This window comes from Hordeum vulgare, chromosome 7H (assembly GCF_904849725.1).
Source record: "Hordeum vulgare subsp. vulgare chromosome 7H, MorexV3_pseudomolecules_assembly, whole genome shotgun sequence".
Classification (NCBI taxonomy): domain Eukaryota; kingdom Viridiplantae; phylum Streptophyta; class Magnoliopsida; order Poales; family Poaceae; genus Hordeum; species Hordeum vulgare.
This window is the reverse complement of record NC_058524.1, coordinates 210333943-210347128: the sequence shown is the minus strand read 5'-3', so window position 1 is coordinate 210347128 and position 13186 is coordinate 210333943. Positions and strand designations below refer to the sequence as shown.

Genomic DNA, 13186 nt, shown 5'->3' with positions numbered 1-13186 from the left:
ATACGCATCCTGCGAAGGTCGAATCGCTCGCGGCCGGCTTTGTCGCTAAAATTCTTAAGCTCGCCAATTTCACTTTCCTCTCGTAAAATAAAATGTACCATCTTCCCCTCCCGATCACACGACTTTCCAAGACTAAACCACGCAGATGCGATATACCCCACGTTTCCAAAAACTCATTTTGCCTACGTTCCAAATGCACCAAATGTTCACACACACACAGAGAGAGAGAGACAGAGAGAGAGAGAGAGTGGTAATAGGCTAATAGCTAGTGTGTTTGACAAGGCCGGCCGGGCAGGGTGATGAACGGACCGCTCCATCCATGGATGATGCGCGCGGCCAGGAGTGGGCTGCCCACTGTAGAGCACCAGCGCCAGGGAAAAGGAGCCCGGCTCTGGACCTATATAAGCCGGCGCCCGTCGCCGAGGCCAGAGCACACAAGCAGCAGTCGCATCTCCTCGAGAGCCAGGCACTGATCCTTGTGTCACCCGGAAAGGGAGTAGGAGAGGGGACTCTTGGCTTCGGGACTTGTTCTTGGCTAAGATCTTCTCTCTCTCTCTCCCTCCCCTTCCTCCAGCTGATACCAGCGCTAGCTAGCTAGTAGTAGCCGAGCCGTCGTCGCAATGGCTGGGGGCCCCTTCGACATGTCTCACCCGGCGTCCGCCCTCGCCGGCATCGCAGGTACGTGATCGAGAAATGCAGTTTCATTCAGGTGCATGTATCGCAAGATGGATCGTCGTCTAGGTTGGTTGGTTCCTTGCATAGGGTAGGGAAGCGCATCCAGAACCCCACCACCTCCCACTTCTAGCAAGAACACATCCTCGGCTGCTGACAAACGGCACAGACACACACAGACACAGATCGATCCATCACACCTAAAAGGCTAAACCTCCATCCATCAATTGTGCATGCATTCCTCTTCGTAGTTAATGCATTGTCACCAACAGCTCACCATGCACCCGGCCTCTATCCATTTCTCTGCCAAATTCCCTTTCTTTTTCTTCAAGTGGCGATTGGTTGAGCGGCGACGGATGCGTGCTCCCCCCTGCAACTTCCTTGCCGCCGTTAGTTGCACCCGTGCACTAATAAATAAGTTAAAATAGCATTTCAGTACTAATTAAGTGCCAAAACAATTAACTAAGGAATAATGTCAATGACAAACTTGTCAAGTAACTAACGGCGTCGATTTTCCTCCTCCTTGATGGTGCAGGGAACATCGTCTCCTTCTTCGTGTTCCTCGCGCCAATGTAAGTGCTTGTAACCAGCTAATTAGTTCCTATCAATGATGCATGTGGTGATCTTGAATTACTGACGCGCGCGTACGTTACGGGTGCAGGGCGACGTTCCTGCGGATCTACAGGAAGAAGACGACGGGCGGGTTCAGCTCGGTGCCGTACGTGGTGGCGCTCTTCAGCTGCTCGCTGCTCATCTTCTACGCGCTGGTCAAGACCGAGTCCCCACTCCTGCTCACCATCAACGGCTTCGGCTGCGGCATCGAGACCGTCTACATCATCGCCTACCTCGTCTACGCGCCGCCCAGGGCCAGGCTCAGGACGCTCGCCTACTTTTTCATCCTCGACGTCGCCGCCTTCGGCCTCGTCCTCCTCGTCACCATGTACGCCTTCGCGCCGGCACACCGCGTCAAGTTCCTCGGCAGCGTCTGCCTCGCCTTCTCCCTGGCCGTCTTCGTCTCGCCGCTCTCCATCATCGTAAGTCAGGCCCGCCGCCTCTCTCTCTTGTGCTTCGATTCGATCGTTTTGGCCGGCCATGGCCATGGCCATGCAATGCATGACAGTTGATTAATTGACATGGCGCGCATGCATGCAGTTCAAGGTGATCAAGACCAAGAGCGTGGAGTTCCTGCCCGTCGGCCTCTCCTTCTGCCTCGTCCTCAGCGCCATCGCGTGGTTCTGCTACGGCCTCTTCACCAGGGACCCATTCGTCATGGTATGCTTGCTACCTAATTACTCTGTTCCATTGGCATTGCTCCTGCCATTGATCGAGTGGACGGATCTCTGACTCTGCCATGCATGTGCGCATCCATGCAGTACCCGAACGTGGGCGGCTTCTTCTTCAGCTGCGTCCAGATCGGGCTCTACTGCTGGTACCGCAAGCCCAGCAACGCCGTGCTACCCACTACTACCGCCGACGCCGGCAATGGTGGCGCCGCGGACCAGCCGCAGGTGATCGAGCTGCCCGTGCACGCCGTCGCCATATTGTCCGTGAGCCCCACCCCGATCCTCGGCGTGCACAAGATCGAGGTCATGGCGGCAGAGCAGCAGACCGCCATCGACGTCAAGGATGCCGCCAAGGCGGCCGAGGCAGTCGACCAGCCGGAGGTCATCGAGATCGTCCCCGCCCCCGCCGTGTGAGACACACAGAACTCCACCCCACCCCACCCCACCAACATCGACCACGACACGACACGAATACGCAACACGACATGCATGGACATGGAGAAGTGATGGATTTGATTAGTTAATTACTACTGCAGGGTGCGCGCGCGTGTGGATTACTAGTTAGTTAATTACCATTTTTACTGGATTGTACTGTGTGGCGTTAGTTAATTTACCTTCAGGTGTGTGTGCCTCGATCTCTCTTAGTAGTCCTTAGGTTGGTGTGGTCACAATAATAAGACGCGATCTAGTACTACTTGTGCATGTTGTACATGCATGTGTACTGGCCATGCTCTGTACCACGTAGTAAGTACTTGCTTATGTTGCAGTCTCTATCTCGCCTCAGACCTTAACTGATTTGTGGCATCCATGTATCGATCAATAGACTGTAATATGGCAGTATATTAATTTAATAATTGGAGGTTCTTTCATTTACTATGATTGATTTTACTAGCTTGGTTGTCTCTTTCTACCTATACTGTTTACTGGCTCAACCACACAGCATCCCTTCTAGTGCCTAGACATCGGCCTGCCAAAAGCCAAAAGGGCAGTGGTTGATCAAGCAAACAGTGACAGCTTATATAGTACAATAAAAACAAGGTTTTTATTCACAACACATCCATCAGGACAGTGAGATCAGCTCCCTGTGTTGTGTTGTCCAATATAGCTAGCTTCTAGCTTGGCAAATGGGAGCACATCCACAGATACGGACGTTCTGATTAAATAGATTGGGCCATCGGCCATCATCAGGAATGCCCTTCCTGGCTCACGACGCCATATTCTTCCACGAGCTTCGTCACAAGCACCATAAAGGTCAACAAACACACTGAAAAATGATCGAAGGAACCGGGCCTCTGCTGCTTCAAAGTGCCTGAAATATATATATATGTAATCTCCAACAGCAGCACAAAAAATATCGCGTCCAATAAAATGGTTAGCGTGTCACTGTAGCACTTTTAAAACGCGAGGACCGAAGTATCTCCAACAGACGCGTACGAGTGGGGCGCCCAATCCAGCGACCCCACTGGCAGCAGCACAGAGTTTGCTGCGCGCGTAAGCCGGCGCACCAAATATGTTGCGCGCGTCCAAAAAATTTTAACGCGCACACTGTTTTGCAGCGTCTGTTGGAGCTATCCGGTGCCCAAAAAATGAATCTTTTAACGCGCGGAACACTTTTTAGGCGTCTGTTGAAGATGCTCAGGTTTAAACAGTGCCTCTTCGCAAAGATAAATAAATCAAATGCTTCCCTCATGGAGCAACGCAAAGGAAGCTTTTAGAAATGTGGGTGTAGGTTTACTAACATGAGAAGCTTGCCACCAGAAACAGTCGTCTCCCGCCTGACCTTATTGGGTTGCAACTGCAATATGATGCAAAGACATCAAATAGAGTATTCGACGAAAGTGTTTCCGTGGACCATGGTTCAGTCGAACCTACACTAGACACCATTGATCTCTGGACACTATTCATGAAGATCTGTGCATGGTTGATTAAAAAATGCATGATAAAAGATGTTTACAAGTTAAACAATGCATGACACAAACATACTAGAGGGTGTGGTTGTCCTTCATGAAACGCTGCACGAAATCCACTCAAAGAAACTAGGTGGGGTCATCTTTAAATTGGATTTTGAGAAAGCATATGATAAAGTTAAGTGGTCTTTCCTTCAGCAAGCGATACGTATGAAGGGGTTTGATGATGTATGGAGAAAACATGTCGAATCCTTTGTACAAAAGGGAAGCGTTGGAATTAAAGTCAATGATGACATTGGACATTATTTTCAAACGCACAAAGGCTTACGGCAGGGGGACCCAATGTCTCCTATCCTCTTCAATATAGTTGCGGACATGTTGGCAATTATGATTGGGAGGGCAAAACAGGAAGGCCTGGTCGGAGGCCTTGTCCCACACCTGATTAATGATGGTGTATCCATACTACAATATGTTGATGACACTATTTTGTTCATGAAACATGATGTTGCAAAGGTCAGGAATATGAAACTAGTCATTTGCTTGTTTGAATAGCTATGATGGTTGAAGATCGACTTTCACAAAAGTGAACTATTCTGCTTTGGGAAGGCCAAAGAAGAATAGGATACATACAGACAGTTGTTTGGGTGTGCTTTAGGTACCTTGCCTTTCAGCTATCCAGGTATACCAATACATCATCGGAAGTTATCTAACAAGGAACGGTTCGAGAAAAAACTGAGTTGCTGGAATGAAAAGCTATTGTCTTAGGGTGGTAGGCTGGTCCTCATTAACTAAGTTCTCATGAGTATGCCAATGTTCCTACTTTCCTTCTTTGAGATTACGGTTGGGTGAGGAAGAGGTTGGACTTCTATAGATCGCGTTTCTTTTGGCAAAGTGATGAGATAAAAAGAAAATACAGACTTTCTAGATGGGATATTGTCTGTAGACCCAAGGAGCAAGGTGGTCTCGGGATCGAGAACTTAGAAGTCAAAAACAAATGTCTTCTTAGCAAATGGTTATACAAATTGTCCGTGGAGAATGATGGCATGTGGATACAGATTCTGAGAAATAAGTATTTACATGCAAAAACCTTGGCTCAAGTCACCATGAAACCCAATGATTCACCCTTCTGGAAAGGTCTAATGAGAACGAAGTCGACGTTATTTCAGAGGACTAAGTTTATCGTCGGGAATGAAGGGACTACGAGGTTTTGGGAGGACGCATGGCTAGGTGAGACGTCGCTAGCCATGCAATACCCTTGTCTATATAACATTGTGCAGCCTAAGAAGGCTTATGTTGCTACTGTTCTTCAGTCTGTTCCTCTGAAATTCAGTTCATACGGAGTTTACAAGGCGATCGATGGATAGCTTGGATTGATCTAGTTAGGAGGCTGATGGAGGTTAACCTATGGGACGAGGCTGATAGACTTCATTGGAAGCTATCTAAGAATGGCATCTTTTCGGTGAAAACATGTACTTAGACCTCATTGACTCTGGAACAATTCCAAGATCTATTCATATTTGGAGGATCAAGGTCCCTTTAAGAATCAAAATTTGCATGTGGTTCATTCACAAGGAAGTGATTCTCGTGAAGGATAATTTGGCAAAACGTAATTGGCGCGAAAACAAAAGTTGTGGCTTTTGTAACCAGTTAGAGACAATCAAACATCTCTTTCTTGACTGCCCGTTAGCAAAAATTCTTTGGACTTCAATTCATATAGCCTTTAATATCACACCTTCACCAAGCATTCAAACGTTATTTGGGACGTGGCTGGATGGAGTAGACATCAACGTGGCAAGACAGATTCGCATAGGAGTTTGTGCGTTACTTTAGGCTATATGGAATTACAGAAATGACATGGTTTATAACAAAATTTATAAAACCAATTTTTTGCAGGTTTTACACAGGACAACTTCTTTGATCCGTACATGGTCCCTACTCACTCCTGCTGAGAATAGGGAGTGTTTGGCTACTGGATCTATCCGATGAGAGATGGTAGCTCGGGATTTCTTTAACCAGTTTGGATTGCGGTCCAATAATAGAATAGGTGGATAGGTTTCTAGTCTTATTTTAGGCCGGTTGTAGCTTTTTTAAAATTCACTTCTTTACTTTTCAGCCTTTGCATAGTCTATTTGTGGATTGCAGACATTATTTTCGATTTTAAATAAATATGGTCGTATGCATCTTTCTGATGCAGAGGCCGGAGGTGAGCCTCCTTTTAAAAAAAATAAAAAATGACACAAAATGTTAGATAAAGTTGATATGCATGACACAGATTCACATGTAAAAGGATGTTGAATCGTACGACGTGAAGGATACGTTCGGGTGAACCATGATCCTGAATCACGCCTCAAAAAATGCCATGAACGAACAACCATGAGAAAGTTAAGAACGTGGTGATCATGTTAAGAGTCCGGTAAACTGTGGCTTCTTTACCTCCTTGTCAACGGCTAGTGTTTTGTAGACAACGGAGGAATGCTCCTCGGATCCATAAACAACTTCATAATCACTGCCAAACAAAAACGAACAGTAACACAATGTACAAACATCTAGGAAATACCAATACTAGCTTAAAATCAGCAGGCAGCAGAAAGCGGACATTCGAACAACAACATTGCAATTTATCTGTTACATTAATTTCTGATGATACATATATACTTCCTCCGTTCGAAAATACTTATCATAGAAATGAATGTATCTAGATGTATTTTAGTTCTACATACATTTATCTGTATCCATTTTTGTGACAAGTAATTTCGGACTTAGGAAGTAGCATCTCAATCCTCAAACGAGCAACGCCATGAAGATAGCACAGCACAGAGTCCAGAAAAGCAACATATCAAGTTGATTATCAGTAATTTGAGGATTTATGTGCAAGGTTTGTGTTGGTCAAAATTGCCACAACAACAAATGCGCACAAGTTTTCAGTAATTTTTTAGCATCCACGATTCAGGTACCCATTGTTTCAATTGCTGTCACATAATATAAGAGTGTTTTTTTTTACACGGAGCGATTAGATTGTAGTGGCAGTGGGAGCAGCAGCTGCTTGTAGAGCTACTTGGCTCTCAAGGAATGATGTGACGTCCGATCGCTAAGTCATTAACCATCGCAATCTCAATCTCCCGTGGCATCTTTTCAGCTTTTTTTTTTTTTTTTTGCCTATGAACTACCGCCAGCTAGTCTCAAGTAATCCATCAAAAACCACGCGTGCAAGGAGTAGCACAAGGTAGTAAGCACTTGGCAAGCTACACAAATCTCTGCCAAGAAGCTACCAAGTCCACGAGCAGATCAGAGCTGACTACAACAGTCGTCACCACTCACCAGGCGAAAACCCCACCGAAGCCCATGAATCTACTGCGCCGTGGGTGTCGCGAGCGCCCAGCTCAAGTGCGGCCGAGGGCTCTGTTCGATTTGCTCCTGGAACCGTATGCTCTGCCCCAGGGATACAGAGTCAACGTTTGGATCGATCGTGTGTGGCTAGGATTGAAGCTATCGACTGAATTATATACATTGTTTGAGGGGAAACATCTACATGCTTTTTAGACCAGAATTTCCAGATCAGAAAATGTGCATGAACAAGAACATTTGGTATTTCCAAAATTAACAGTGAGCCGATGCGTTCTCCCAACGGGACATCTTTCTTCAGCAAACCGCCTAACGATGGTGAGCAACAGTGCTCCTCCGGAACTCAAGTTTATCTTCATATAAGGCCTGTTGACAAGACCGCAGAACTATCTTAACGGCTCCTGGTGACGCGGTTTTCAGTAGCCACGGCGACATCAGGTGATCCGTATGAGCAGAACCACCATGACAAACATGCAGGTCATCAGAAAGATGAGCAGCCACTGGAAGCAGGTTGTCTTGGAGGCCACCGAGTAGACCTCCGAGGCTCGCGCCGTTGCACGCCCGGTGCTCGCCAGGCTATGCTCCACAGCTCTCTCGGTGGAATCGAGGATCTGAATCACAAGTACACAAGCAAGTGAGCATTCTCAGTAAATGCCCAGCAGAAAGGGAACTGAAGTAACTTGACGCAAAGATAAAACAACGCCGAGGCAACCGAAAAGGCTACCTTCTCTGTATCTTGCACGGACTGGTTCATTAAAAGGCTACTCTCCTTCAGCTGGCGTGCTAGGTCAACCATTTCGTCAGTTAAATCTTCTTGCAGCTTCCTGTGCAGTTGGGAGATCTAACACAGTAAGAGGGTAGCCAGTATATTTAAACCCTGTTCGGTAATCTACCAACTCCCGGAATCCACGGAGCCAGGAAATTGCAGCTCCGTCATTTCAGCTACAGCTCTACCAGCTCCGGGAGCAGAGAGCTGTGGAGCAGAGCGATACCGAACAGGACTTTAGTTGTTCATCTTGTATGACCCTGAACTTTCCATGCTTTGCTCTTAAACCATTAAAAGAAAGGGGTAATAATAAAATATAACAGTGATTACAGCTTTCAACTTCTCATAACAGAAAAGTCACTAAAGACCAGTCAATAAATAGATCAATAAACTGGTTGCTCATGTGGATAAGAATAATGGGAGCATTAAGCCAGAGACTGTGGTCCAAAGAAACTTGCAAAAAAGGGGGACATACCTATGCTTCTCAATGTGAGCTTGAGCTTCTGCATCCAATTTAATAGGTGCTCCAGCTTCTCTTTCTTTTCTCTCATGACTGCTTGGTCCAACCTCCACCTGAGCCCTATTTAATTGCATCCATTGGTCCATTAGTTGGAACTTTAAGAAAAGTCAACATATAAAAGGACCAAATTTCACTTACGTCGATCTCCTCCGCAATCCTGATGATAAGGATATTGGACTCCCAACCTTTTCTCTTTCATAAGAGCTGTCTTGTTCTCTACTCTCATCAACCAGATTTTCATTTTCTGGCTGCATCGAAAAATATAGTACTGTAATGAAAGTGCATCTAGAAACTAAATTGTATGAGCAACAGTGGTATGCACCGTTACATGTAGAGGTATGTAGCATATCGATATAAACATGATAAACACATACCACTAGAGAAGCAAGCGTGGCAGCTAGTGCTTCAATCTTTTCTGAATACTCACTGAGCTTAGCTTTTGAAACACTGAATCAAGAAGGAAGTCATGAATAAACATGTTCTGATCATGGGAATGCACGCGTAAAGAGAAAAGGACAACTTGCTTTGCTCCACACAAGATTATCAGCATTAAGCTCGCCGATGAAAAGGCAGGCGGTATATCAGACATTCTCATTGTCAAAATGCAGGCATCAAATGGAAGAAAATCAGGAAAATTTGTAGTTTGAACCTTCATGTAAGATTTCTTTTGTCAAGCAAGGAGAGTATCTTTACAGATAGAGTATCCTGATTTGCATGAATTCAAAAGAAAAAGAGTATCCAGATTTGTGTGTCTTTATTGAGTGGAGAAGCATGGGCTCTTTTATACTGAAGAAGAATGGTACATCTGGAGTCCAGTTAATGTACAAAGAGAAGCTTTTAAATATGTAAGCTACAAGCTATAGTGGCATTCGTCATGAGTTCCTATCAAATTTTGGGCCCATTCCTATAGCAACATTATGGAGAAGTTGAAATGCTGAAACACACGATCAATGTAAGCAAGCTGGCAGCAAACTGTATTCAATGACTAACAACCACTAATCCTCTATCTTAATAGGAAATACATATAAATGGATGGTGGTATTGGTACAGATGCATTGGCATGATTTAAGTATTGGTACCTTGGAAGGAGACACTAAATTCACAAACTAGGAGCAAGAGTACACTATAATTTAATATTAGACTACAACATTGATGGTTACGATCTTGTCATATACCGGTTGCATTTCTTTCTATAATTATGGATCCTCAACAAATGCTAGCTGGAACACAGATTGCAGCTTGCAGGCTGTACCACCATCAACATATTAATCCTCCAATATCACACAACACTATACCATACCTTGATATTCCTTCTGGTGTAATTTCAGCTCCAAGCTGCTCCAACAGCTCCCTGGCTGTGGTTATGTACTGCAAATGGAGGCTGTCAGTGCCAGTACATGATTCAGACAAAATGATAAAGATTAAAATGACGATATCCATTAGCTACCACCTGTTAAAGTTGAACAAAAACAGAATGAAGCAAGCAAATTCCATTAAGAAATTTCCTTATACTAATTTTAACAACAAAAGGATCCACATGGAAGCTATACCTTCCTTCTCGTCCGTTCAAGTTAATTACGGAGCATTGCCGTCTCCGATGTTGAACAGAAATTAAGAATGGTACAAATCTAAGAAGATTAGAGGAGCTACACTTACATGGACAAGCTTAGCCTGATTCTGCTGGCGGGGGGCCGCCTCAAGCAGTCTTTTCAAGTTCACTTCCACCTTGCTGAACACCATGATTAACTAATACCCGCTTTCAAAGGGGGCACGCTGTGATATCACACAGAACAAACAGATTTCAGATTAAATCGCACCTAACATCAACAATCAGACTGGTACTACATGATAGTCACACCTGCAATGGTGACACTAACAGGTTTTGGGGAACGAGAGTTCAGGCTCTATCAGCAATAATCTGAGAACTTTCTGATCCAGCACGTGGACGAACTGTTGCCATGCTGCAGACCACAGTTGATCCCATTGGTCACAAACCAGGCAACGCCGAGGGTAACCCCTGCTGCTTGTTCCCCCAAATTTCCTCCATTATATTATTTCCAAATTTAATCACTGAATAGACCAATGTTGTTATGGCGTAGCGCGTTTTATGGTGACCGACCCCCTTCATAACATTATAACACTTATGGCGTATGACGTGGCGACATCATAGACACAACCTTATGGTGAATGATAGGAAATTAAATCACAACTTCATAGACATAACCTAATTCTGTAATATGTATGACAACAAACTAAATCACCAAATTAATCAAAGCATCAGCCACTAGCAATTTACAATAGCATTAGCACTAGCAGCAGTCTACTCTCTACAGATAGCGGCAGTGAAGCAGGCAGTCAGGCAGTACATGTACATCACATTCAGAAATTAGAACAGAGAGGACAGATACAGAAGAAACATAGCACTAGCATGGGGAGGAAGAGCAAGGAGAGGGGGAGAGGGGGGGCCGGGGAGATACATTGATGGTCACCTGATGCACATAGGAGAGGAGCAGTGGTGCTGGATTGGAGCAGAGGCGCTACCCTGCAGCTAGATCTGGAGGGGTAAGGGGGTGGCGGAAGGAGGGGAAAGGGGGTGGCGGGAGGAGGGAAGGGGGGCGGGGAGGGGGGTTGGCGGGAGGAGGTGGACCTTCCTGCTGTTGGCCGTTCGCCGGAGAGGACGAGACTAAGGACTCGAGGTACGCAGCAATTTCAAATCCCTCCCTCCTAAAAAATTCGAGAAATCAATCATGATTACGTCATTGCAATCGTGGAAGAACACTTTGAAATCGACAACAAATTTGCATTCCAATTTATTCTCCAACACACAGCTTGGAGACCTCCATATTAAATTGGTTTCAACTTCAATTCATTTAGGAAACAGCACAAGCCGCAGAAAGCAGACAGAGGCGGCGGCGAGCCCGCCGGTGTGTGATTTTTTCTTTAGATGGTGCCGCTGTGTGATCTGGAAGGGTGTCGATGGGGAAAATCATATTCTTCGCAATATAGGACATGGGCCGACCATTATAGATGGTTTTTCCCCGTCCATCCTCTGACTACGGTTTTTTCTATTGGCTCTTGTGTGTTTTCACCAACGCTATGTTTGGATGTCTGTATTGGAGGCCTCCATATTAAATTGGTTTCAACTTCAATTCATTTAGGAAACTGTAATGGTCATGAACACGAATTCGCTTGTTTGATGCCCATTGAATTGGCTGGTGGAAACTCGGTGAAATTTCAATACCAAATCATGTTTGAATGGCAAACTATGGAATTGGACAGTGTTTTGTTATATAAGCATCAAATCAGAATTTATACAGTGTGTGATTATATTTGAATGATTATATACAATAAAAATTAAATAATATTCTAGAAATGCATGACGACGCCATATGGCTCGAATGAACTATCCAGGTGACACACTGCAAATACAAATTATATATTAGATGGATTTATTAGACTGGGGGTATGTATTTTTTGGCAATTTTTAAGCTCATTCATGAACATGTTTGTTAATTGCTTAGGCCCTGTTTGGCAACCCAGAAATTCTTACAAACGTCATCATTTTCCAACTGTAAATTACCAGCCCCGGATGGAAACCATTGTGATACTATACAACTGTAAAATGCGGTTTGGAAACTCCACGGGTAGAGGCTACAGGTGAACTGGTTCACGGTCGCTTTGCTCACCTTGATTGATGCTAGCTCATACGGAAATACCGCAGTAGAGTCTAGCTTGCTACCCAGCTCGGCGTTGGCCGCACGAAGACGTCCCTGGCGCGCATGCAACCGGCCCGCATCGGCATCGCACAGGCAGACTGTCCTGTAGGCTCGCTGTTGCTCCCTGTAAAATGTGATGGCAGCTACGGCTCGATCCAGAGCAAACCGGAACGAGCTGTACCAGTACCACCGAGGAAGCAGAGTAACATCAGCCTCCCGAGTGTGCCAGGAGCCTGTTTCCCCACACATCCAGCTCCAGGGAAGGGGAAGAAGGGGATCCAAGGAAGGGAAAGAAGGGGATCCAAGGTAGGGGAAGGATAAGATGGAAGAGGAGATGGTTTCCGACGGCAAGAATAGATGGGGAGGCACGTGAGGGCCGCTGTGGGCCTGGGAGGAGATGGCCTGCCGCGGCCGGAGATGGGCGAGATGTGGAAGGCCTACGCCGGTCGTGCAGGTGAGGGATGGAGAGGAGGGATGCTGCAGGAGGAGGGAAAGGGGCGGCTGCCTAGGGGATTTGAAGGCAAGCCGCCGCCGGAGAGAGGAGGAGGAGGGACGGGGAATCGGGATGGATACCTGCGCCGCCGCCGTCGCCGTCGCCTGAAGCTTTTGGTCGCGGGGAAGGAGCCAGGCCTCACTCGGCGTTTCTGTCTCCAATCGTTTTCTTTTGCGGGAGTTGGTCAATTCGATCGAAATCGGAGCCAGGAGGTCTGTATTGCAGGAGGACTGCGCGCGTGAGACCGATTTATTGGGCCCGTTTCAGCCTCGGCGTTTCCGTGAGCAACCCAACAATAGATTTTTTTCACAGTACAATCTCGATCACATACAAGCGTACATCTTCTTTTTTTCATGAATGAAATGTACACTCATTTCTATGAACACACGCACGCACACCCTATCTCTATGAGCACCTTCGAGAGACTAAATCGGCACATCATTTTAAGATTGACGAAGTGGCCACTGTCGACTTCGTTGTCGACGGA

The 13186-nt window shown here is 45.9% G+C and overlaps 2 protein-coding genes and 1 pseudogene across 5 annotated transcripts; 1 reads left to right on the top strand and 2 right to left on the bottom strand.

Moving 5' to 3' along the window:
* The first annotated feature begins 420 nt into the window (after positions 1-420).
* LOC123408707 (bidirectional sugar transporter SWEET11-like) lies at positions 421-2461 on the top strand. The gene is made up of 5 exons (XM_045101761.1): positions 421-678; positions 1208-1244; positions 1334-1706; positions 1825-1944; positions 2046-2461. The coding sequence occupies exons 1-5, from the start codon at positions 621-623 to the stop codon at positions 2367-2369; spliced, it is 912 nt and encodes a 303-aa protein (XP_044957696.1). The 5' UTR covers positions 421-620; the 3' UTR covers positions 2370-2461.
* Positions 2462-3139: 678 nt separating this feature from the next.
* LOC123408631 lies at positions 3140-7206 on the bottom strand (annotated as a pseudogene).
* Positions 7207-7342: 136 nt separating this feature from the next.
* On the bottom strand, positions 7343-12920 carry LOC123409658. 4 transcript variants are annotated; one of them, XM_045102525.1, is made up of 11 exons: positions 12780-12898; positions 12177-12381; positions 11138-11214; positions 10980-11032; positions 10147-10263; positions 9791-9858; positions 8865-8937; positions 8629-8738; positions 8446-8550; positions 7929-8028; positions 7343-7815 (listed from the first exon to the last, which is right to left on the bottom strand). In XM_045102525.1, exons 5-11 carry the CDS (start codon positions 10228-10230, stop codon positions 7639-7641), a joined length of 717 nt encoding a protein of 238 aa, XP_044958460.1. In that variant the 5' UTR covers positions 10231-10263; positions 10980-11032; positions 11138-11214; positions 12177-12381; positions 12780-12898; the 3' UTR covers positions 7343-7638. The 4 variants fall into 4 exon arrangements, with proteins under 4 accessions (XP_044958460.1, XP_044958462.1, XP_044958461.1 ...); XM_045102527.1 differs by lacking the exons at positions 10980-11032; positions 11138-11214; XM_045102526.1 differs by lacking the exons at positions 10980-11032; positions 11138-11214; positions 12177-12381 and having other exon boundaries at positions 12780-12920.
* Positions 12921-13186: the final 266 nt, after the last annotated feature.